Here is a 23,845-nt window from a genome sequence, read left to right on the forward strand (position 1 = left end):
TTTATGTGGGAAGTGATACACTATGATACCCCCTACCTGCAGTGGTACAATCCATTCAACCGCCTCAGGATTTTACAAGGGGGGGCGGGACTTTGGTCTTTCAGATTTCAGTGGTGCCCTGTGAGAGGCCAAAATTCAGTAGCCCCCACCTTTTGCCTTCCATTCTGCACATACCTGTGTTGTCCTACAGCACCCCCTAGGCTAGGCACCCAGTGTGGGAGAACCAGTCACACTGCCCTAAATCCGCCTCTGCTTTTACCACCTCATTCTGCTGGATGTTCAGAGGAGAGAAGCCCAATATATGGCTTTATGTATAGTTCTTATTATTTGGCTATGCAACTTGATCCTATGGATGTTTATTCAGAAGTATGCCCCACTGATTTCAAACTGGGCTTGCTTCCAAGTAAATTTAACGGAAGCCTTGATTTTCTCGGACTTTATTCTTTAAGGATCTCAATTGTCATCATACAGAATGAATTATGCCATTTTGAGGGAGACGGTCAAGCGGAGTATGTTAATCCTTGTCATGTCACACGGCAGCAGATTCTCCTGCAGCTTACCAGAAGCCCGTGGGCTCAGCAAAACTCACCAAGTGCCTCCAGGTACATTCAGGCAAAAAGAAAATGTCTGCGTCAATGCTTGCTTGTGAGTGTGAGACAGGCACTGTGAAAAGAAAGTGAGGAGGCGGAGATAGCAAAAACTTCATTTTTAGCTGTGGGAGAAAACTCTCTCTCTGACCTTGTTGCTCTTTTAGGAGAAAGTGTGGCATTGGAATGGAAACTGCTTTGTTCTGGGCAGTTCTGTGATGCCACAATTGCATGGCCAAATGAAGAAGACCTAGGAACATAGGAAGCTGCCTGTCTGGTCAGTTTCACGAACAACTCTTCTAGGGCACAGCAAAGAAGAATGCTCCCATATTTTTTCACTGGCATCTGGAATCTGACACTTCTTCTGAATTCATGCTGCAGCTGCGAAGGAAGAAACTGGAGCACCAACTCAGATAAGGGTGCCCAGCTTAAGCCATAGCTGCAAAGGAAAAATTGGGAGCTCATTTAGAAGCAGCTCCCAGTTCTCCCTTGGAGAAGGGCTTGGACTTTCCCATGCCTTATTGTCAAATGACATCAGGTGTGGGCAAGGTGGGCGGGGTTCACTCCAAAGGCTTCATGGGCCAAATTCAGAGGCTACTGCTCTATTCTCCCTCCACCCCCCAACAGACCCTCAGTGGTCACAGAGCATAACCAGTCCTCATTAGGCTGTTTTGGAGAGTCTCCCAACTCAGACCTTTTTTCCTATACATTTTTGTACTTCTGTTAACTTAGGGTTACCCCCTCTCCCCAGCTGTCTGCTGATACCTCTTGCTGCTGCCTTAGGTATATCAGGAGTGGGAAACCATTGGCCCTCCAGATATTACTGAACTACAATTCCCATCAACCTCAGCAAGCATGGCCAATGGCCAGGGGTGATGGGAACTGTAGTTGAGCAATGCCTGGCAGGCACTTTGAGAACGTGTCTTGCTATTAGTGTTCGCTGCAGCAACTACAGTTGTACCATGGTTTACGAACTTAATACGTTCCGGAAGTCCGTTCTTAAACCAAAGCATTCTTCAACCAAGGCGTGCTTTCCCAAAGCAGTGGGGGACTCAATTTACAAATGGAACACACTCAACAGGAAGCGAAGCATGTTCTTATTCCAAGGCAAAGTTCACAAACCAAAACACCTACTTCCGGGCTTGCAGCGTTCTTAATCCAAGTTGTTCATAAACTAAGCCATGGGTAGGCAAACTAAGTCCCAGGGGCCGAATTTGGCCCAATCGCCTTCTAAATCCGGCCCATGGATGGTCCGGGAATCAGCATGTTTTTACATGAGTAGAATGTATCCTTTTATTTAAAATGCATCTCTGGGTTATTTGTGGGGCATAGGAATTTGTTCATTTTTTTCTTCTTCAAAATATAGTCTGCCCCCCCCACAAGGTCTGAGGGACAGTGGACCAGCCCCCTGCTGAAAAAGTTTGCTTACACCTAAACTAAGCTGTTCTTAAACTAAGGTACCACTGTATTCCAGATTATCAATAAACCAACATGAGACTTGGTTAGCAAGCTACACACATTACATTGCAGCAGCTGCAATGACCAACAGGAGGAAGTGGCCTGCACTGGAGAAGAGAGACAAGTGGGTGACTAACTCCCCACCCACCCACCCACTGACAGTCACTTTCTCCCTAGAATCCCCCACCCAGCTTCCTTTGCCCATGGAGAGTTTCAGACTCATGTTTGCTGTGAAATCCCCTTAGGCTGGTTTTAAATGTGAGAAGCATATTGACTCAGCTAGATCAGCCTCTGGCTATCTGGCAGAAGCATAAAGAACATTGAGCTTTAAACAGCTCAGTATCCATTTTTGTATTTCAGTGGTCTAGCAGAGGAGAAATAAAGCAATTGCAAGGCTGATCTCTGTTCATGGGCAGAAGGGAGCATTAATCCTTGAAGCCAAATGATTTTTTGAAAGGCGTGTTATCTAGCCACCCATTTCTGGCTACTCCGGCTACTGTGAGGCCCATGCAGAGCTGGGCTCTCTCTTGGGAAGGCGGAAATAAGAGCATAGGTGCAGAAAAATAGCCCATAGTCCAAGCCTTACTCTAACAAAGTGCCACCATTTGATAGTATCTTGTATGCTGAGGCATGTAAGATACACCAAATGAATGTACATTTCACTGGCTGAATGTGCACCTTGGGCAGAGGAGATGACAGCTGATCTAGAGAAGAGGAACTAATGCTATCTGGGGGTTGATGGGGCTGAGTCATGGGAGAGATTTGAAAGGAAAGCCTGGGGAGTTTGGCTAAATGACAAGTCACGACAAGGCAGTAGGAAGATGTGGGAAGTGTGGGGGGCTGAGATGTCAAGCGATTGATGGGTGTAACCCTAGCGAGGCAAAGAGAATGTAAAAGGCGGAGATGTCACACAAGTGACATGACTTGTTTCTGGTGCGCAGATTCAAGGACCCTTTCACTTCCCAGGTGCTGCTGACATTATTTCCTCATGGTGGTTTCGGGTCTGCAAAGAGCAGGCACGGTTTCTCTTGCAAATCTCAAGCAGCTCCTTCTCGCAGATATGCGTGCATGCCATGCTGAAATCCCCTTTTGTGCCGGAGGATAACTGAGTCCCAGAAAAAGAAAGATGGCAGCACTGAACCTGGTTGGGCTTTATGAGACAGCTGAGAGACAGCAGGAGAGGAACTCACTCTGACGCCTCTTCCTTTCCATTACTGAAAGGCTGCCTGCTCTCAGGAGAGCCAGTGTGATGTAGTGGTTAAGAGTGGTGAACTCGTAATCTGGGGAACCGGGTTCGCGTCTCCGCTCCTCCACATGCAGCTGCTGGGTGACCTTGGGCTAGTCACACTTCTCTGAAGTCTCTCAGCCCCACTCACCTCACAGAGTGTTTGTTGTGGGGGAGGAAGGGAAAGGAGATTGTGAGCCGCTTTGAGACTCCTTAGGGTAGTGATAAAGCGGGATATCAAATTCAAACTCCTCCTCCTCCTCCTCTCCTTCTAGGCAACAGATGAGAGGTGATGGTCAGCAACAAGGCCAAGATTCTGGTTAACAGGAAGGATTGGTGGCCAAGCAGATTCACACCCTTTGGTGATAAGAAACTGTATATAAATGACACTACAGATCTCTGGAGAGGACAGTCAGGTGCCTCATCCCCTGAATTACAAATGCAGACCAGGCACAATCCTGCTGTGGTTTCACATACGTACATACATACATACATACATACCGGTACATACATACAAGTGGGGGTGGTAGTGGGAGAGAGAGAGAGAGAGAGAGAGAGAGAGAGAGAGAGAGAGAGAGAGAGAGGAAGGGAATATTTCTGAATGTTGCCTGATCTTTGTGCATCAAGATCAAACTGGTTCTTTAGAGAATAAATATCTGCATGTGCTGTACATCCCCATTGGCTGGGTACTTCATGTAATAGAGCCAATTTCTACTGGTATAATTTATTCCAGTCCTCAGAGCATCCCTGGCCATTCACCAAGTCGTGCTTGCTTTCTGGTGCAGTGCTGTCTTAGCCTCTAGAAGCCAGGTGCATACTTTCCAGTGTGACCAAGAGACATGGGAGCAGGGTAGAGATGTAGAGGCGACAGTTGCAAGAAGACCTAGGAAGAATTCCACTTGCCCTAATCCTTCCCTGCAAGCACAGGAGGATGTATTAGGCAATTTCGTTAGTGGATAGCCAAGCTGCTGGGAGAAAAATACAGTACAGTGGTACCTCGGATTACAGACACTTCAGGTTACAGACGCTTCAGTTTACAGACTCCGCTAATCCAGAAATAGTACCTCGGGTTAAGAACTTTGCTTCAGGATGAAACAGAAACCATGCGGCGGCGGCAGCAGGAGGCCCCATTAGCTAAAGTGGTGCTTCAGGTTAAGAACAGTTTCAGGTTAAGAACAGACCTCCAGAACGAATTAAGTTCTTAACCCGAGGTACCACTGTACCTGTCTCCTTTTTGGGGGTGGGGGGTTAAAAAATGGAAACTGTGCCCTCCTGTGTTAGAGAGGGGAACTGCACGGGATTCCAAATAAGCAGTAGGGGGTGGGTGGGAAACAAATAAGAATTGGGGTATATTGGTGAGAAGGAAAGGCATTCAATTCTTAATTGTTGACATGCTTTTGTTTCTTGTAAAGGACTACGTGAGTATTTGCCTTGTAGAGTATAAAAGTACTCATCCTGGGAAGAACTAAAGAGATAAAAGCAAAAACAAACCTTTAAAGAATGCCCACATTATGCGCATGCATGCATGCATTGTGTCTTTTATTATGACTCCTGTCCTGGGCACTGTCCAGTAGGTACCTCTGACAGTTGCCCAACTATTTGATGCACAGAGAGCAAGGGAGGTGTCAGCTCTGGAGAGAATCACATTTAACCAGCAATAATAAATTGGGAGAGTCTTGGGATAATGAGATTTACCTGAAGTTTATTCCCTTCTGCTAAAGGCAAGCATGCAGCCATTTTTCCAGAGGAAGAAGCTAAAGCCTTACACCCCCTAAGAGTCCTTTTTATTATTTTCTTATTTTGATAGCACTATATATAGTATAGCAAGCTATAAAAGTTTCATTCCCATCTGTTTCCTGCAAGCACCCATTCTTACTCCCACCTCATTATACGGATAAGTAAGCAGGATTTTTAAAAAAAAAAATGATTTCACGGTGTTTCCTTTGCGAGGCAGGTCATTATTATTTCCATTTTGCAGAGGCGTGACTTGCCTAAGACAAAAAAATGTGAATTAAAACATCTATTCACTCTTTTTATGCAGCACCTGGTGCCCTCCAGCTGTTTTGGACTACAGCTGGATGCGACTAGTCTGAAACAGCTGGAGATCACCGAGTTGCCAAAGAAACAGCTACGCCCCGCCCACTATTTTTAAATAAATAAATAAAACACGCTATTATTGGATGAACCCTATTCTTTGTCCATCAGAAATCACCCTAGCAGACCACTCACCCACCTTTCTTCTCCGTGTGTGGTCTTGTTCAGACCCTTCGGATTTTCCACGTGTGCACGGAGGTCAGACTAGATGATCCCTGGGGATCCCCCTCTCTTTAAGATCGAATCCTTTCTCGACCAAATCTCGGGGCATTCTAGGACCAGGTCACAGTTCCTGGGCTCAGTTCTGCCTGGATTATAAAGGGTTAAGTGCCGGCTTCCGAGTGTCTCTTAGGTGACATTGCTCTCCGGTGTAGCGTTAGCACAGCCCCCTTCCCTCCCTCTCCCCCCTCCGTCTCTCCCTTTGCTTTGTCTTCTGCGGCAGCAGGGTCCGCGGAGTCCCTCCTTTTCCGCGGGTGCTTTCTTACCACTGCTGTCCTGGCTGCTCTGGAGGAAGACGCCGAGGTGGAGAGCATCGGATCGCAGGTCATGAAGAAACCCTGACTGGTCCTTTTCTCCCTCCAGCAAGAACAGAAAAAGAAGGCGGCTTCCCCATCTCCTCTGGCGGAAATTGATCCCTCCCGAGTTCGCTGCCTCCTTTTCTCTTTTGGCCGTCATATTAACTTCTTATTCCCATTTTTTTTAAAATAAATCTTCCAGCCTCTCTGGAAAGGCAGCTGGATTTGGGGAGGGGTAATTCCTCCGTCTTGTCTAAGTTTCTGGGATCTCCCTCCCTCCCCGGAATTCCTCGTGCTTTTGTTTTCCTGAATGAATGAGGCTGATGAGTGATAATTCTAAGGCAACAATAGCCACCCATTGAAGAACCTGTCAAATCTTCTCAGCCAAGCAAGCTGACTTCCGTGTTCTCTCTCCTTCCTTCCGAAGAAATCCAAACCCACCGCCAAGAACAGCAGGGCTGAGTATTGTAATCCTCTGGGTAGCAAGTGCCTGAGTCCGTCTTCCTTGGGAGAGAATGGCCGAAGCTTCTCCCAGGACCTGGAGAGGATGCGATTCTGCTGGAGAAGAGGAAGCAGCCAGGGGAGCTAAAGCAAGCTGGCAAGGTTCTGCAAGAGAAGAATGGAGGGTTCTCGGAGCCGGGAAGTCACTGCCCCCCAGCCTGCAGCTGGGCCACAACTTGAACCCGCAGCCGGAAGAAGATAGAGCCGAAGCAGGCCCGTCCCTAAGGGCACAGATGGAGGATCAGTTTCTGCACTTGACCATCAGAAAACAGGTGTCCTACAGGTAAGGGCTTCCTCCGGTCAAGTCGCCAAGGGGGCTGGTTCTAGGAATAGCAAGACATTTCAGTGAGTCTTCGGGTGGTTTTCTGCTCACTCTGAATGTTTTGTGAACTACCAGAAAGCGGGTCTGGGGGAGACACAGGGCAGAGCAACATCCAAGTCCCGTGCATGTTTGCTTGCAAATAAATTCCGCTGAGTTTATGGGGACTCAGTCTCAAGTCAGTGTGCCTAGGTTTGCAGCCTTAGTCTTTTTCAGTCAGCAACCAAAAGTCTACGTGTGTGTGTGTGTGTGTGTGTGTGTGTGTGTCTCAAGTACAGGAATAGCCAATGTGGCACCCCCTCCAGTTGTAGTTGTCCTGCAACTTCCATCATCCCTGATTGTTGGCCATGCTGAATAAGGTCAATGCGGGCTGGAATCCAATAACCACTTAGCTTCCCCCTTATCATTATAGATGGTCCTAACAGATTTAATATAACTAGGGAATTGATCGGCTAAATCAATGTAATTTTACCCTCGCATACAATCTCTTTCCCTTCCCCCTGAAAAACACTTTAAGCATCTGTGGATGGCAGAGAAATGTAAATAAGGAAGTGAGGCAGAAAAACTTCCGAAGTGTATGACTGGGAAACCTGGAGGCGGGAGTGGTCGAGAAAATAAATTTAAATCAGATACAGTCATTTGTGTTTCCTGTATTTGTCTCTGCCTTTGAAAGTGCACCACCCCAAGCCATTCTTTTTGGCTCCCTTATAGTGAGACCATCGACTTGGGTCTGAGCCAGTAGCCAACATGCTTAGCTGAGATCCCAGTCCATATACTCATGTCTGTGATGTCTCCAGCAAGGAGAAGTCCCATTCTTCTTGGTCCAGGGCAGGACTCCTGTTATGAACCTACAGACTTCATTCTAGCTGATGCCAAGACTTGGTGACTGCATTAGCGGAAGGGATCAGAAGGACACATGTACCTGTACAGGAGTAAAATGGGGTGGTGGGACAAGAAGGTCGAAGGACAGTTGTCACTACATGGGCCTGTGAGTAACGGAGAAACAAGGGAGTAAATAATTTGTACCCTGTAACCTAAGCTATTGTTTTTGTAATTCGTAAATCGGGTTTCTGTAGGTGACAATGTGAAAGCTTTTGAGCTTCTCGGAGCTGTTCTCTATTAAAGCTAAAAATAACTCCAAGTATATTACTTTGCAATGCCACTTTAGTTACCAGCTTTATAATAACCCCTTAGCGCTTTAAGTTGGTAGCATTAAACAAACAAAACTGGGTGTCACAGAATATAAGAAGCCATGGTTCACTATGACTGAAAGCTCAGAGCTAAATTTAAAGCTTCCCAGGTTGCTTGAAGAAGAGCTTTGTGATACTAAAAAGCTTGCCCATTCTCCCCCACAGAAGCTGCCATCGCCTTACCAGCCTTGCATGCTGACTCTCCCTGATCATCCCCATATAAACACTTCAGCAGTCAATAACTGAGGGTGGTTTGAAGTGATTCACTGTACACTCATGGAGAAACCCTCTGTCCTGAACAGCATATGCAGGAAAATACTTTATATAGAAAACATTCTTGCTTCATGGATACTAGTGTTTCTACTGCAAACAGATAAAATGGGGGTGACATGCCCCCCACCTTCAAACACTGTTGCTTGCATCTGAGAACGCTGGTCTAACTATCTGATGAATTTGTATGTTGCAGTGATTCAAATGCTAGATTTAGATGTGGAAAATGCCCAGGCTTACATCCCCATTCAAGTATCACTCTCATTCAAGCTCACTGAAAGGACAAGTCACTTTCTCAGCCTAACCTACCCTGCAGGGTTGTTGTGAAGCCAAAGCACTGCTCTGAGCTCAATGGAGGGAGGGAGTAACTAACTAGTAATAGACATGTGCTTAGGGTCTCCTAGAATGACTTGGGTAGCCAACTTTGTGTACAGCAGATCTGGGGTCCATGGGGCTAAAATTCAGGAAAATGAATGGTGCTGCTATAGCACATGTGATCCCCACAGTATATATGGACAAAATGCTTCATCCAAGGACCAGGAAAGGCATATCTCTGGCTTCTCACAGGAAGAAGACTGTTGCCCAAGGAGAAATGTTTCCTTGGACACTTAATGGTTATGTGCCAGAACAGCAAACGGAGGTTGTGGAAAGTTGCTGTTCAAATGCCCCGGCTCAAAACATTTAGCCATTCTTAGCAGGTGTGCAGCATGATCAGTGAGCTATGCTCTAGAAACTTTGCAGCAGCCTTTGCCAACCTGGTGCCTCCATATGTTTTGGATGACAATTCTCATCAGCCCCAGCCAGCGTGGGCTAGGGGGAGTTGTCACCCAAAATATCTGGAGGACACCAAGGGACCTTGAGAGTCATCTGGTCCAACTTCCTGCAATGTAGGAATCTCAGCTCAAGCATCCAGGACAGGTGGAAACATGGGCGTAGCCGGGGGGGGCAGGGACGCAGCTGCCCCCCCAATCATGTAAGTCAATAAAAATACTAACATAAATCCTGGCTATGCCCATGGGTGGAAATCTCCGAAGGAGAGTCCACCACCTCCCAAGGGAGACCATTCTGCTGTCGAACAGCTCTTACTGTCAGAAGCGAAGGACTGCTCCCAGGTTACACACTGCTTATTAATGCCACCATTAAGTGCCTTATTGTATGTTGCAGCTGGACACAGGGGGGATTCCTTAAAGCCAGAGGCATGACTTGCCCTAGCATGGTGCACACAATGGTCTACTTTCTGAAGCTTAAAAGCATTCTGGCCTGGTTGCCACCATGAGTCAGGGATTATCAAGGCTGGGAAAGGGAAGTGAACAGGATTTGCCTTCCAAGCTATACTTCTCCAGGTGCGCAGGGTATGTTTTATGAATGGATTAGCTTGCTGCAATTATCCCAGAATCCCTGTGGGAGGAATGGAACATATTGCAAACCAATATGAACCATTTGGATTTTCTGGGAAGCTGCTTCATCGTCCTATCTGGCCAAGGGTTCTTTCGATAGAAAGTTCTGAAAACTCCATCCTTGAGTTCCAATTTTCTTCTGATTGGGACCATTAGCAAACTTTGTATGCCTCTTCTGATGACCCAAAAAAAACCCACCCTTCACACCTATATTTTCCACCTGTAACACTTGCAGATTCTAGTTATAATTAATTCTGTGATAGTTGTTGAAAGTGACTCATGGAGTTGTCAGTCAGGACAAAATGTTCAAAACGTCGCTTTTTAAGCAGTCAAGGATGCATGCAGACACCTTTTAGGCACAGAAAACTTGTTCTGTTTGGGATGTGTGTGTGTCTGTGTGCCGCAGCCTGTTAAATGCTTTAAGAAGAAAATATATCAGTCTGTGTCAGAATATCCTTTATTAACCAACTCCTCAGCAGCAGCAGCAAGAACAACAACAACAACAACAACTCTGGTCAGCTTTCAACAAATTAAAACACAATATGACATCAAACATTTCAAACTTCCCTGAACAGGGCTGCCTTCAGATGTCTTCTAAAAGTCAGATAGTTGTTTATTTCCTTGACATCTGACAGGAGGGCGCTCCACAGCACGGCTGCATTATTCATGCCAATAAACTTTCTGACCAGAATGGAAGGAAGATCAGCATTTTATATTACTGTCCAACCTGGAATCTGAAGAAAGAAAGTAAGGCAGAGACAGGATGATGAGCCTGGCAATGTCTCTAAACCAGAATTGGTCTTGTGCAGAAAGCCAGGCCTAGCCACAGACACATACTGTTGCAGTACAATATGCAGGACCAGTCTTGACTCTTGGGTTGTAATCTAGTAAGCGGCTGTGTAGTGTAGCAGACTACGCAACTGGGATTGTTAAGAGTAAGAATCAGGACACAGAACAATCCTAGGGAGATGGAATTTAATATTCAGGTTTTGCATACAGCAACCATCCGGCTCTCAGTACTTCTCTGTCCTCCTTAGACTTGTTTAAGTCCTGGGATAGCTCAAACCTGTGATTAACGCAGGGCATTCCAAAATGCTGGAGCTGCTGTAAACATTACAGGTGGGGGAATTTGGATACAGCAAGGGAGTGCCAAGAGTGAAAAGTTCCAGGTGATGTTATCACATTTCTATGTCAGTCTGTGCTCACAGGTTAGCACATGCAAATGCAGACAAATTCAAGCTATTTGCAAAGAGGAAAATTGAGGTGCTCCTGTTGCCTAACACTGCAAATCCTCTAAAGAACACCAGACAGATGGCAGTCTTAACTACCAGGTCCAAAGAGAACCCAGGCAGGAGGAAATCCATGGGCACATCAAAGGAGTTGGATGTGCAGGCATAACCCAGTACGTACAACATGCTGTGAGCTGTTCTAACCACCTCCCATTCCTCCACAGCATTTGTCAAAAAATGGAGGACTGTAGGATCAGGGTCAGCTCTATAATCTTCCAACTAGAATGCAGGAATCCCAGCACGCAGTCTCCCATCCAATAGGAAACCATGCCAGACCCTGCTTAGCTTTGCAAATGTGCTAGCAGTTTTATTGCTGCACCACTGTTTAAAGAATGCTTTAAATGTGTGGTGTGCACACAACCTAGTTATACTATTTTGCGGGTGGCGCTGTGGTCTAAACAACTGAGCTTCTTGGACTTGCCGATTGGAAGGCCGGCGGTTTGAATATGTGTGACGGAGAGAGCTCCCATTGCCAACCTAGCAGTTCGAATGCACACTGGTGCAAGTAGATAAATAGGTACCTCTGCGGCGGGAAGGTAAATGGCGTTTCCATGCACTCTGGTTTCCATCACGGTGTCCTGTTGTGCCAGAAGTGGTTTAGCCATGCTGGCCACATGACCCGGAAAGCTGTCTGTGGACAAATGCCAGCTCCCTCAGCCTGAAAGCAAGATGAGCACTGCAACCCCACAGTTGCCTTTGACTGGACTTAACCATCCAGGGGTCCTTTACCTTTTACCTTTACCTTACTATTTTGCAGTGGGGGGATTAGCAAAAGGCTCCCTGGAAAGAGGATGGCTGAGCCCAAAAAGATTGTGATACAACTCCTGTGAAGGCAAAATTTCCTCAGCCTGTCCGAGACCCCACGTTTCACGTCACGTTAACTGCCTATGGGCACTTCCTGCCAGTCCTCCGCCTGCTCTGCTCCCCCAGCCGGCAGAAGGGTAGAGGGTGGCAGCATCAGCCTTTTACGTAAAAGAAGGAGGAGGAGAAAAAGCACCCTTGATATTTTTAAGGACTTGGAAATAAATGTTTCTTCCAGAAATAGAGAGAATGTGGTGTGTGTGGAGGTGTCTCTGGCGGGGGGAGCGTGGGCTGCCGGAGGAGGTTATATATAGCACTTCCCGAGCCAAGCCTCTTAGCAGCAATGGATTTGCAAGGCTCGCTGGTTCCAGCCTTTGCGGAAGCGGCTGCAATAAATACCTAAGTAGGTTTCATGTTTATATACCTGATTTTAGCAGTGATTCACTGGGGGGATTTGGGGAAGTCATTCAGAGAAGCAAGTGAGACAAAAGCTTCTCGGCCCACTAATTGGCCACTAGTTCCACTAATTGCCATATTGCACATTACAAAACTAGGTAGGCTGCTGCGTGGGTAGCATAACCATGGAAGGATTTCATAATCTGTGAGGGAGACAAGCGGGGCTTCGATTACACTGGGGCTTGCCCCCTCCTTAGCTTTTATGACAGCCCCCTTAGCTACTATTTTTAGAAATGTATGGGGGCACAATTTGTCTGTAATTGTCTAGCAGGTGTTAGGCAGAGAGCGTTTGTAAATTTCATTAAGGCCCCCTACTTTTCCTCACATTATTCAAACGACTTCTGAGACCCTGGATGTGTACACACTGAAGCAAGCGAGCGGCAATTGCCCCCAACACCATACAGCATGTAAAAATAAAATGTGTATGCCTCTTACGGATTATAAGGTATGGCATAATATAGGTACACACTGTGCGCTTGGATGAAGCAGCCGATTATGGGTAAAATTCATGTGCCCGTATTTTCTTGCCACAAGCGTGCCTTTTTCCTTCCTCTGCCCCGCAGCTGACAAAAGGCTGAACGTGTTTTCAAGCTTGCACAAGTGAGGCAGCCTGGCTTGCTGAATTCATATTGTGTGGGCTGAACCATTCAGAGGCTTCGAATGTTTGCGAATGTTCATCATCAGTTGACTGCAAAATATCACCTTGCAGTGGGAGGGCGGGGGCTGGGGTGGGAATCTAAATGATACTCAAAGCATAACTGAGGCTTGGGATATCCGCCAGTGCTCAAAAAGGACTCTGTGGAAGTCAACTTTTAAAATGTGGATTTGTGACTCTATCAATCTCCCAGCATCCCTTTGGCCTACATCGGCAACTGAGCCATTACAATCCTCACCGTACTCAGGTATTGCAAGCACAAGGGAAAGCACTTCCTGAAGCCATTAGCAAAGTCTATGGCTAGTTTGGCTGGTGCAAAGAATCCTGGTGCCAACAGATCAGATTTCTCAAAGGGTGGAGTCAGCACCTCACCTTTAGTAGAAGAGGCCCTGTGGCTCTTATCTGCCAAGACTGCCAGAAGTGCTTATTAGAGTGGAGTAAAAATGGTAGGGAACAATATACCCCCCAACATTTCTCTGATGAAAATAGGGACATCCAGTGGCGTAGCGTGGGTTGTCAGCACCCGGGGCAATGCAAGTAATTTGCGCCCCCTAACCTGTGGATTTTAGTAGGGGCAGAGAGCTGCGAGTGCGAGCACGCTCCCCACCAGATGTTGCGCCCGGTGCGGCCGGCCCCCCCTGCACCCCCCACGCTACACCACTGGGGACATCCTATTCAACAAGAACAACAATTTTCTTTATACCATGCCCATCTGACTGGGTTGTCCCAGCCACTCTGGGCAGCTTCCAATATATATCACAACACAATAAAACATTTAACATGAAAAATCTTCCCTATACAGGGCTGCCTTCAGATGTATAATTGCTTATCTCCTTGGCTCGGGGGTCACGTAACTCCATACATTCCAAACTTTATTTGATGAAAATAGGGACATCCTAAGGAAAAGCGGGGCATTCGTGGATCAAATCAGAAAACAGGATGGCTTCTGTAAATCTGGGACTGTCCCTGGAAAATAGGGACACTTGGAGGGTCTGGAACCAGTAACACACTCAAGGCTTAAATAGGGCCTTGAAACAGTTAGACTGCAATTCTGTACCCACTTTCCTTAGAGTAAGCCCTATTTAAATACATTTGTCTTAATTTTTATTATAGGATTGCAGAGATCATCTCATTTATATAGTAAAAGGGTGTGCTGGGAATGGCCCATGTGAATAGACAGAAGTGCAGCAACCCAGCCTCAGATGTTCAACTTTAAAACTGCCTGGTGACTGGCACTTGAGTTGCTGATGAGAACAGGAAGTAGATTTCTCCCCCTGCCAACAATGTGTGTAGCTCTGTGTAAGGTGTAGCTGATCCAAGGGCCACATTCTCCTTTGGCCACTGCTGGCTGTGATGAAATGCAATGAAATCAAAATGGCATTAAAATTTAAAAATACAGATAATCTGATGACTGGGAAGTGTTAAATTCTGTCAAACCCAAAGCTTTGCCTACTTTCCCCCTCTTTTTGCTGCTGCCAAAATTGGTGAGGTCTTTGAGGCTAGAAAAATATGATGGAGAAACTGGATTGTTTTCCCTGCAACTTTTTGTTCTTTTTAACACATCCTTCTTAGAACCAAATACCTCTCTCACTTTTATTCCTCTTTCCTTCTCATTTCTCTTCTCTTCCCCATTTCTTCAATCCCTCTCACTTTTTTAGCTTTCCAATCCCTGCCCCCATGTTTATATACCCGTTTTCTCTTTGTTTTCTCAGCCTTTCTTAGAAGCAGGTATTCTCCAACTTGCATCCTTCACTCACCCCCTTGCTCCCTGGCAGCTCCAAAACTGCCTGGCTCCTAAATTTTGCACACACAAAACATGTATCACTGTGAATAAGAGATATGCTTTTTATGCTTTCCTCATCCATTGTTGGCTTAAAAATGCTTGTGTCTTCCTGTGAATACTCAGCGGATAATAAACTCCCAAAATCCACTGTTGGGAAATGTCTTTATTGGGACCCACCAAAATGTCACAAAAAGTGTGACGAGGGTTCTCTAATGCCCTTTTGGGTCCTTTCCCCTGATGTGATCCTTCATATGGAGCTAAGCATCACTTTTCTCATCTATCCCTTACTCTTCCTACATGGTGGCCTCCTTACCTCTACACTTTATGTTGCAGACAGATGGGTTTGTTTACCTAGTAAGCACTAGCACTAGAGGTCAGGAATTGCAGGAACACAAGCCTACTTGTTATCCTTATCTCTCAGGCTTATCAACTATTCCTGTGGTAGGTGCAGGGACACCAGGGAGGCTACAGGTAGGTAGCCGTGTTGGTCTGCCGTAGTTGAAACAAAACAAAACAAATATAATAAAATAATAAAAAATAATAAACATTTCCTTCCAGTAGCACCTTAGAGACCAACTAAGTTAGTTATTGGTATGAGTTTTTGTGTGCATGCACACTTCTTTTCAGCCCTATTTCAGCACTTGGCTGTGACAGAAGAGGGCAAATACCTGTTCGCAGCTGCCCCAGAGAGCAGAGTTAAGGGTAGATTTCAGAGGAACATTAGGAAGAAACTTTTTGATGGCCAGGGCAGTTTGACATGGAGGGCACTTGCCAGGGGTGGGCACTCTTCCTTGCTCGAGGTCCTTCAGGCAGAAGCTAGGCACTCCTCTGTTAGAGGATATTCTGAATTGAGAAGTTTGGAATAAAGGTTTTTCAAGGCTGGGCCAACACTCCTATTGATTCTGCATCCAGTGTGGTTTCCACTGCTGGTTTGGGAAGCAGTGTACACAAGCCACTTCTATCCTGTCATTTGTTTGGAAATGCTGCATTTTGATGCATTTCCCCAAAAACTTGCTTCAATTCAAACTGAGAAAAAGAATGAGCAAGCTGTGTTTCAAGCTGGTAATATGTACACAGCCCAACTATATGAGTCTATGAACCAGAGAGACTCATTCTCTGAATTCTAGAAGATTCACCCGTTTCCCCAAACAGCCATCTCTTTCGACAGATCCCACACTAATGCTGCTCCCATGGTGTAACCATCACTGTAGCTCTTCTGCTCCCCAAAACTCCCAGAGCAGCAGACAGGACATTTGTTCAGTGTTGTCACTTACTCTGCCTGTTTCTCTGGAGCTGGCAGCCATTATTATGACTACTTTTGTTATGTTGAAAGCCACCTTGAGCACGGTTTTAACTATCGGAAAGCGGCATACAAATAAAATCATGTATGTATGTATTCTTATATATTTTATTTATACCCCTTTCCCTGATGGGAATTTCCAAGGTGGTTTGGAAATTACCCCAAATGGAAATCATTCTTGTAGGATCTAATTCTACTTCCAGAATTTAGGATTCACTGATTCTTTTGACCCTGTGCTCTCCAGAGTTTAATGCTTCAGTGCAGCATCTGTTTACAGTGCAGCACTATTACAGTGTGGAACATATAATCATAGAATTGTAGAGTTGGAAGGGATCCTGAGGGTCATCTAATCCAACCCTCTGCAGTGTGAGCTTAAATATGTTTACATGGAAACTTGCTGAGTTCAGAGGTACTTACATCTTGATAAGGACCGAAGCTTTGGTACACAATAGCAGGGAAACAATTGAGACACTTCTTAAGGGGCATAATGGGATGTTCTGGGAAGAGATGAGGTTGTGTAGATTTAGAAAAATAGAAAAATAATAATAATGAGGTTTGTAACCTGCCACTTATTACTTGCATCTTAGAAATCTGCTTTAGACTGCCTGAGCACAAAATGTAATTTTCCATGAGGACCTCTTAACTACACAAAGTCATGACAACTTGGTTCCCGGTCTATTGGAGTTTCCTTTTCATCTTCACGTGCTTGACAAGTTATCACAGCAGGGAGGGTGACAGTGTTGTAATACCAGTAGTGGGATTGTAGTCTTTGCTAATGTAAACACATCACTTATGCCTTTGCAATGAGAACCACAGACTCAGTTGTTTTATGCAGTGATATAGCACTTTTTAAGCTCAGACCATGAGTTTGCAAATTCTGAAGTTTTGAGGAGAAGCACAGAAATAAGGAAGATCACAAGAAAGATCACAAGACAGCCCAGAGAACGTTTCTAAAAATTGGTGGAGTATGAGGAAGAAAAACCTAGTACAATGCACTTGCTATCTATTATACAAACCCAATGAAATACTTGCAAAGCCCTAGCTCTTTCACTACCTCTTGTAGCCCAAGGATCAGGGCTGTACAGTGGTACCTCAGGTTAAGAACTTAATTTGTTCCGGAGGTCTGTTCTTAACCTGAAACTGTTCTTAACCTGAGGTACCACTTTAGCTAATGGGGCCTCCCGCTGCTGCTGTGCCGCCGCCACCACACGAATTCTGTTCTCATCCTGAAGCAAAGTTCTTAACCCGAGGTACTATTTCTGGGTTAGCGGAGTCTGTAACCTGAAGCGTATGTAACCAGAAGTGTATGTAACCCGAGGTACCACTGTATATAGTCTATGATTCTGCTATTCCACAGGTAGAACAAGCACAGACATTGTCATGGAGTGCCAAATTCAGTAACCTGAGGGTGCTTCCAGATGAAAGGTTCCTGGCATAAGAGACTCTTAGCTTTCAAGCTTTTATGCACCTTCAGAAATAGTTTTGAAAGTGACTGGTCAAAGCCTGAAGATGTTTCAATAAACTAAGGCTATGTACACATTAGCAGCTTAAAATTTGCAAGGTCGTTCCTCTCTTGCATGTTGTACACATCAGAGAGGGGGTGGAGATGCCTTCACCAATGTGCATTATGTTGGTGCAAGAGAAACCTATATCTGTCTATCATCTATCATCTATCTATCTATTTATTTATCTATCTATATCTATCTTCTATCATCTATCTATCATCTGTCTGTCTGTCTGTCTGTTAATAAATTCCTGGATACCAGGATCCAGGTTGAGGGGAAATACTCTTTGCTGAGAGAACCCCAGCAGAGATTTAAAATAACAAAATATGCGGCAAAGTAAAGCATGAAACTATAGGAGGTTTAGACCTTTAAAATATGCCATTGTGAGTTCCAAAACTTCCCTCTTTCTGCAGAATAGGAAAAGGCCACACATTTGGTAAGTTGAACAATACAGTGTGCAAAAGTATATGTAGGTCTGCAGACATCAGCTTTCTTTTGTACAGTACTTGGATTACCTTGGCATTGTTGTTTTCAGAACAAAGTACAAAGCTCAAAAGCTTGCAACCTGCCAACTGTATCACACTGAAAGATAATTATCTCTACAGGGTTTGATGTGCTCAGTGGTGCAGTTAGCTAATTTCAGACTCTGGACTTAATGGTCTTATCCCACCCACTTTCCTTTAGGTGCTAGTATTACTTCATTTCAAAATCTGATAAGACAGCCCTGCTGATCTGCCCTCTTGGTCATTCTGCTGAATGGAGCCTTAGACGTCCGCCCCAAAGTCCTGCCCTGCTGGAGCCAACTAGGACGTACTCCCCTTTCCGTTTCGAATCTTATGCACAAATGCCTCATAATTTCCTTCAGCCTGATCAATATCCCATGCCTTACAGTTCTTTATTCTCTGGAACTGTCGCAGTAGCCAAGGCCTGTGCCAAGCACTCCCATCGTAAACAGGTGCAATGTTGCTAAACAAAGGCACTTTGTGCAGCCAGGATGCGGGGCTCCTACTGTGAGCTGCCCCTGCTGCTGCATCGCGTGAAGTCTCAGTGGCCTTGCTGTGTGCCACTTTGACAATGGTGAAGCCTGGAACGCTGCTGTCATTGTGTTTGTGGGCTGGGAAATGAGATGCGGGAGTTACATCCTCCGCTCCCAGGTGGGAAGACATGTGCAGATGGGATGGATGCTTTATGGGAAGGGAGTTTGATGAACAGTTCTTTCCGGCTCAGCCTTCCCTTTGAATCCTTTTTAAAGCATGTTAATCAGCCTTCATAGAATAGCATAATCAAATCCCCATTTGCTCCCACCAATCTGTGTCTGCAGCTCTTTGACGTGAGCCTGTGTTTCGGCATCTCTTAAAGCAAAAAAATAAAAAAGTGTTCACAAGCCAGTGCTTCATGAATACAACTGCTGTGCTGTCCTTCAACTTGGACAACACTGCTTTTTCCAAGACCCGGTGCCAACTGACAACCCCCAAAGAGTGAGATTTGCCCATTCTGGCAAAGGTGGGAAATCAATGGGCACCGAAGGGAGCAAGTTCACACTCTTGCATTACTCGCTGGGCACTACTGTAGATTCCTAATTATTATTATTATCAGACCTGGTGCTGCCTGAAAGATTCGTAGCAGCTGATGTGTAATGAATAGACACAGCTCTTTGCGAGTCCAGTTTGCAAGAGTTCCAGCAGGGCGAGGGAACTGGTGACTTAGGCAAAGTATAGAATCATAGAATCATAGAGTTGGAAGAGACCACAAGGGCCATCGAGTCCAACTCCCTGCCAAGCAAGAAACGCCATCAGAGCACTCCTGACATATGGTTGTCAAGCCTCTGCTTAAAGACCTCCAAAGAAGGAGACTCCACCACACTCCTTGGCAGCAAATTCCACTGTCGAACAGCTCTTACTGTCAGGAAGTTCTTCCTAATGTTTAGGTGGGATCTTCTTTCTTGTAGTTTGGAACCATTGCTCCATGTCCGCTTCTCTGGAGCAGCAGAAAACAACCTTTCTCCCTCCTCTATGTGACACACACACACACACACACACACACACACACACATGCTCAAAGAAAGAGGAAAGGAACAGGTTCTGGGATTCTTGGTGAGACCTGGTGGGGCAGGCATAGGCAAACTCAGCCTTCCAGCTGTTTTGGGACTACAACTCCCATCATCCCTAGCTAACAGGACCAGTGGTCAGGGATGATGGGAATTGTAATCCCAAAGCATCTGGAGGGCCAAGTTTGCCTATGCCTGTGGTGGTGCCTGGGAAAGCACCCTCTGAAACGTACTAGGCTTTAGCAGTCTTCTGACTTTGTGTCTCACTAGCATTCACTGCAGCTCACTCTTCTCTTGCTTTTTCCTCTTCAAATAAGGCGAGGCCTTGCTGTACATGATTGACTCCCCCAGTGCAAGAGGCTGCTATATCTCCCAGCTTGAGCCTGGCTTTGTCAGGATCTTTTCTGAGCCCACTTGTTTCTTCCGATAGTTTAGGTAGCTGAACAATTTGGAGGTAGTCGCCCCCATGTTTTTCCTCTTCCCCTGGCAGATGGCTTCACTTGCTAATGCTTCCTCCTTCCTTTGGCTGGAAACTTTCCCAAAGGGATTATTGAGCAGCCTGCAGGAACCGACACATGGTGCCCATCTCTGTTGTGCTCTCTTCCTGCCAATCCCACCTCTTCATTCAGTCGCTTGGCCTTTGCTTGGGAGGCTGTTCTTCTCTGCCAGGCTGCATATGGCTCTGTCCTCCCCTCTCAGCTGGTGGGCACCGCTTCCTGCGCTTAGCATTTTCAGATGCGCAACGGAGGGCAGGAACAATCTGGCTTAGCCTAACCACTGGCTGATGCTCGATTTGTTGTTGATTGAGAAGGACTAGCACCAAAAATCTACAGCTTGCCCTATAAGGTGGGCGGGGTGGTGGGAACCTTTCTGAAATGTGTGCTTGTTGGCTGTCTTATCTGGGCCAACTGAACTGATCTCTGTTGCTTGTCATAATATTATCCGGCTTTGTGTGCAAGAAAGTGTAACAAGCCAACGGCTGCCCAGAATTCCCCAGGTTCCTTGCAAATTGCACAGGCTTGACAGTACAGTATACATTTCGGATCGGCAGTACATTCTGTGGCCAGGAAAGAATGGATGGACTAGAATGGGAGGTCTGTTCTTCTCAGGAAGCGTTGCTATCCATGATGAACACACCCAGAGAACTGGGAACTGGAGAATTCTTAACAGGATTTCTCTTGCCTTCCAGCAGATTCTAGCAGGGACCTCGGCTTCTGTCACAGAGCAAAACTGATGCAGCTTAGGGTCTTCAAAAGTTTAGCAGTGATTATGGTGGGGACATGAAATTTATGTGTTCATTTGTTTTTTAGTGCCTACCTGGCCTTCGAAAGACAACAAAAGCAGCTTATGGAGGAACAGCAGCAAAATAACAGTTAAAAGATTCAAAAGCAGGCATTGTGAGAAATTCTAAATGTGTCAGAAGGGTTTGTAGATGACAGAAACATTCTATTCTGATAACCAGAGCAGCTTGGGTTCAATCATGCGCTTCCTGGGTTCACCGCCCACCATTCACAATCTCTACATGGCCTCAATCAATGTTCTGACAAGCCATGCATCCCCCACAACTCACCTTTCCATTCTGGAACCGTGCACCATCTTCTGGCAGAAACCTGCACCTGCAGTTCCAAATCTTTTCATTGCCACTGAATGATGCTGAGAAAACCCATGGGAGGAGGCTTAAACATTCCAAAGTGATACACACATTCTGAAGTAGTACATACGTTCTAATTTGTTGTTAAAGGGAAACTCTTGTGTTATGGTATATGCAATGCATAGTAATACATTTAAAAACCTACAGATCTTAAGCCAGTAAGAATGTACGCTCTCAGAGTCTGTTATATCATAATAAAGCATGGTTTAAAATGCTACAAAGGCATGTGCATAAGGCAGCATTTTCTACATTCCATGTACAATGCTGCAGGACACAGTTAAACACATTAAGTGCCCCTGGAAAAGGCACCTTTCCCCTACCACTGTGCAGCAAAGACTGAGCAGTTAAGCTCCCACATGGGATGGGTCAGCTGGTAGACCATGAGACTCTTAATCTCAGGGTCATGGGTTCAAGTCCCATGATGGGCAAAATATCCCTGCATTGCAGGGGGTTGGACCAGATGACCCTCAGGGTCCCTTATAACTCTACAATTCTATGATTCTATGGTTTCTGTGAGTCGTGTGGATTGTTTGGAACTGGCACAGGCTGAATGCCATTCTCCTGTTTATTGATGGAAGGTGATGTGTTCAAGACGTAGTATGCATGATCTCTTAAATGTGCAGATGTGTAGCAAGAAATTTCCCAAGTATCCTTAAAGCTCCTTAAAACTGATACCACCTGGCAGCCCAAGGGCCAGCAAGTGTACTCTGCAGAGCAGAAAGTCTCAAACTGTGTCAGAGGTGATTTTAGGGTAGTATGACCGGTACACTTGCTCTGGGCACCGCCCTGCAGGAGGGGTGTCAAAACAATGCTGCAGAATAGAGTGTGAGAGGTGGGGGGATGGGGACACGCACTGAATTTTAGAGCCTAAAATCTGCCTCTGATTGTGTTCTATGGACAACTTGTGGCTCATGAGCTCCATTCAGGAAAAACTGTGGAACAGTCAAGAACAGCTGCACTTTTTACAGTATTTTTTCTTCTTCTGGTGACAGTGATCACAGTGCGTTGCTCAACAAAACAGGCGGATCCATCTCTTTACAAAGGCAAGACTGTAGTTATTAAAACGTAAATTATGTATGTGCTTTAATTTGTAGAACAACAGAAGTTTATTAAGTAGTCCACTGAGACCCACAGCAATTTTCAAGTGGTCCTCAGGGGAGAATGTTTGAGAATTGTTGCTGTACATCAACGGGAAACACCCTTCTTAGTGCGAGTGTTTCTGTAGATACTGTTGGAGCCAGTCTCCTTTTGGTGCTGCTTCTGCCGCTGCCACTGTAAGCTATGGCTCTTTCAACATCACAGCCTAGTGCACTCCTTAAAATGCTTCACATTAAGCATTTAAATTAGCTGGCAGCACCATTATTTAAAGCACCCCAAAGCACAATGTAAATGCTGCCTTGGGATTTCTGCGTGCTCCAGGTTCAAAATATCTCTAAAAGAAATCAGTTACAACCATTCCACTGATTTTGTTAAAGCTGGATTACACCTATTAGGTTTTGTGGCGTTCATCTGAACATACATGTCCTCCATAGTCAAGTTATGCCACATTCATTCCTGAGTAAATTCCCACAGATCTTATGATATATTTTTTTACCCACTCTTCAAATGCAAGACTTTTTCAGATGATATTAAATCCCATACATGTTTTTGGTGTGTGTGTGTGTGTGCTATAGTTGCATTAGCATGGACCCAGCACCAACAGCACGATATCCTGGTCTCTTGGAAAGGGATGGGATGCAATTAAGAACATAATAAAAGAAAGGAAGCCTTGCTGGATTAGACAGAAGTCCATCTTGTCTCGTATCCTGTTTCCATCTGTAGCCAGCCAAATACCTTCAGGAAGCCCACAAACAAAGCATTAGCAGATCCCTCCTGTCATTTGTTCTGCCATTTGGCATTCTAAGGTATACTGCCTCTCAGGCTGGAGGCTCCACTCAGCTATCATGCAAATAGACATTGGTTGACCTGTCCTCCATGAATTTGTCTAATGCCCTTTTGGAACTATCTAAGGCAAGCCATGTCCAATGGAAGTGAATTTCATAAGTTAGTTATGTGCTGTTCTGGGGAAGAAGACTTCTTTGTTTGTTTTGAATATACTGCCAGCCAGTTTCACTGAGTTACCTTGAACACTAGTGTTTGGCTGCAGTGGCATTGTCTTGATTGATGAAAGAAGCTCACGCTTGTTCAACAACAATAACAATCTGGAGAGAAATGTAGCCCAGTGCTGGAAAGGGGAACACACAGTTCATTTTATCTAATCTTTCTATCTATCTGTCTACCTATTTATTTATTTAAAAGGCTCACAAAACGAGAGAATGTTGCAACAGATGAGAAAGTAAATTTGCTGATGTTTATCACTGAGTTCGTTAAATAATAAGTTTTCCTGCGCTGTACATAGTGTAGAGAGACACTTAGCCTCTAAATTGTCTTCTTTTAAAGTAAATCTCCTGTCCTGACATTCATACATCCACATTCCACACAGCACCTGCAATGGCAGCGGTTACACTAGCTGTGTAGAAAACCACACTTCCCTAGCAGTTACTTAGGGTCAAGTATGCACAACAGCTGTTTCCCAGAAAACAAAGGGGTTTAAACCCAACGGGTGAATCTTTACTAAAAGTGTGCAGTGCAAATATATACAGTTTAAAGTAAGCCCTGTCATAGTCAATATTCTCAGGTATGTGCACACAGGATTACAGTCTTAATCTGATTCGTTGTTTCTTTTCCCCAAAGACCTGTACTTCTGTAATGGAGTGTGTAGACTAGGAATTTCTAAAATAATTGCAATCATTCTTACCATAC

The 23,845-nt window shown here is 45.3% G+C and overlaps 1 protein-coding gene across 2 annotated transcripts in view; it reads left to right on the top strand.

Moving 5' to 3' along the window:
- The first annotated feature begins 5,806 nt into the window (after positions 1-5,806).
- Positions 5,807-23,845, top strand: part of DGKZ (diacylglycerol kinase zeta) — a 135,877-nt gene continuing 117,838 nt past the window's right edge. Inside the window, exons 1-2 of one of the 2 annotated variants that reach the window (XM_083601403.1) lie at positions 5,807-5,907; positions 6,307-6,663. In XM_083601403.1, coding sequence (XP_083457529.1) covers positions 6,395-6,663 — 269 coding nt within the window. In that variant the 5' untranslated portion in view covers positions 5,807-5,907; positions 6,307-6,394. Of the gene's footprint in view, positions 5,908-6,118; positions 6,664-23,845 lie in introns of those variants that run through there. The other variant, XM_083601401.1, reaches the window with a different exon arrangement.

The sequence above is a fragment of the Podarcis filfolensis genome (assembly GCF_964270895.1).
Source record: "Podarcis filfolensis genome assembly, chromosome: 1".
Lineage (NCBI taxonomy): Eukaryota > Metazoa > Chordata > Lepidosauria > Squamata > Lacertidae > Podarcis > Podarcis filfolensis.